Source organism: Sipha flava, unplaced genomic scaffold (assembly GCF_003268045.1).
Source record: "Sipha flava isolate LNK unplaced genomic scaffold, YSA_version1 61171_pilon_pilon, whole genome shotgun sequence".
Taxonomy (NCBI): Eukaryota; Metazoa; Arthropoda; class Insecta; order Hemiptera; family Aphididae; genus Sipha; species Sipha flava.
In genome coordinates this window covers 1-2,155 of record NW_020273588.1, presented here as the reverse complement: position 1 = coordinate 2,155, position 2,155 = coordinate 1, and the positions used below count along the sequence as shown (strand labels likewise).

The 2,155-nt window shown below is 42.1% G+C and overlaps 1 protein-coding gene across 1 annotated transcript; it reads right to left on the bottom strand.

Annotated features, from left to right (window-relative positions):
* Positions 1-24: 24 nt before the first annotated feature.
* LOC112691401 lies at positions 25-2,081 on the bottom strand (the record flags this gene model as incomplete). Its single annotated transcript, XM_025565646.1, has 1 exon — positions 25-2,081. A coding segment is annotated over one exon (2,057 nt), but the record flags the coding sequence as incomplete, so codon positions are not given.
* Positions 2,082-2,155: the final 74 nt, after the last annotated feature.

Here is a 2,155-nt window from a genome sequence, read left to right as displayed (position 1 = left end):
TTGGAGTAAGGGCTTTAAATTCACCAGGATCATCAGACAACGATGTCATAGGGCGCGAATTTAAAATAGCTTCAATTTTGCACAGCAACGTGTTCATTTCTTCAGCATTAAGCAATGCACCCTTTGAGGTCTTCAACATGAGGTGTTTGGCTGATTTTACGGCTGCCTCCCAGAGCCCGCCAAAATGGGGCGCAGAAGGAGGGATGAAATGCCACTGTATTCCTTGGTTTGCCATCACGTCCACAACTCGTTGGTTTTTACTACTTAGTGCAAAGTACTGTGTCAATACCTTATGAGCTCCTACAAAATTTGTAGCATTGTCGCTGTATACATGTGAGCACATTCCCCTTCTGGACATGAACCTTGAAAGTGCAGCAATGAATGCATCCGCTGTTAGATCAGTGACTAGCTCTAAGTGCACTGCTCTGGTGACAAAACATACAAAGACGGCAATATAACATTTGATAGCAGTGACTCGTCTTATACCACTCTTAATCAAAACTGGTCCGCAAAAATCTACTCCAGTACGATTAAACGGTCTTTCTATGGTTACACGTTCCTTCGGTAACGGAGCCATTAGCGGTGCTGAAAACCTGGGACGGACTTTGAAACAAGTTTTGCAATTACGTACAGTCGCTCGAGCAATATCACGACCACGCAACGGCCAAAAACGCGTTTGTATGTTTGCAAACAATGCCTGTGGACCCACATGAAGAAGTCGAATATGCTCGTATTCAAAAATCATTCGGGTAAGTCTATGTTGAGAAGGGAGTATAATTGGATATTTTATCTTGTCTGATATGGGAGCTCTGGCTAATCTACCGCAAACTCTCATTACACCATCTGCGTCTAAGCAAGGATTTAATGATTTGATTTTACTACTTCTAGCCACTGGTTGTCTTTTCTGTAAAGCGGATAATTCATCAAAAAACTGCAGTTGAGCATAGCGGTACCAGACCACCTGAGCAGATTCTAATTCCGTAACACTTAAGAAACCACTTCGGGGAACAAGAGTTTTGTTTCTTGAACATCTACAGTTGTGTATGAAGCGTAACAGCCAACTGGTGTTTCTAACCAATGGGGTCCATTTTGAATACCTTTCAAACAGTATATTGTCTTGACGAGTGGTGGCCAAAATTAATTTGACTTGACGAAGTTCTGGTAACGAATCTGATGCTGGGGTACAAGTTATAGGCCATTTGTCTTGAGCATCTTTTAACCAGCTAGGACCATGCCACCAAAGACAAGAATGCAAAATTGCTGCAGCACTGACCCCTCTGGAAATCAAGTCCGCGGGATTTTCAAGGGATGGTACGTGAAACCATTGATTAGGTGTTGTGACGTCAAGAATGCGAGCTAGTCTGTTTGAAACATATACTTGGAAAATAGACTGACTTTTTATCCACCCCAGTACAATAGTAGAATCGGTCCACAGATATGTGGTAGATGGATTAAAATTGATGTTCAACAGTTTCAATTCTTCCTTGACTTCATGAAACAACTCAGCAAGTAGCAGAGCTCCACACAGCTCTAAGCGTGGTATTGTGGTTGGATGTAATGGGGCGACTCTGGACTTGGCTGTGAACAATTTAACTGTGACTGAGCCATTGGATTCAACAGACCGCAGATATATGCAAGCCCCGAATGCTTCTTGCGAAGCGTCACAAAACCCATGTATTTGAATATCCTTGGACGATTTGCAGATGATACATCTGGGAATAGACAGTGATTGAAGCGAACGGAGACTCAAGTAGAATGCACTCCACTTAGATTGTAAATCAGCTGATAGCATGTCATCCCAGCCTAATTTACAGCTCCATAATTGTTGAATAAAAATTTTTCCCTTGATAAGAACTGGAACAATTAAACCAATTGGATCATATATACCGTTAACGTCAGATAGTAATGTTCGTTTAGTCATGCAAGGTGGAGATGACCAGTCCTTAATGGCAAATTTGAAACAGTCATTGACAGGTTGCCATAACAGACCTAATGCACTTATAACGTCTTCCTCTGACAGTTTGACCATGTAATTAGGGTCTTCTTGAGCATCTGGAAACCGCTTCAACAGGGAAGGAGAACTGGAGCACCATTTACGTAGATGGAACCCAGCACTGTCCAGAAGAGCTTGTAATTTGTCATAGAAAGTGAAACA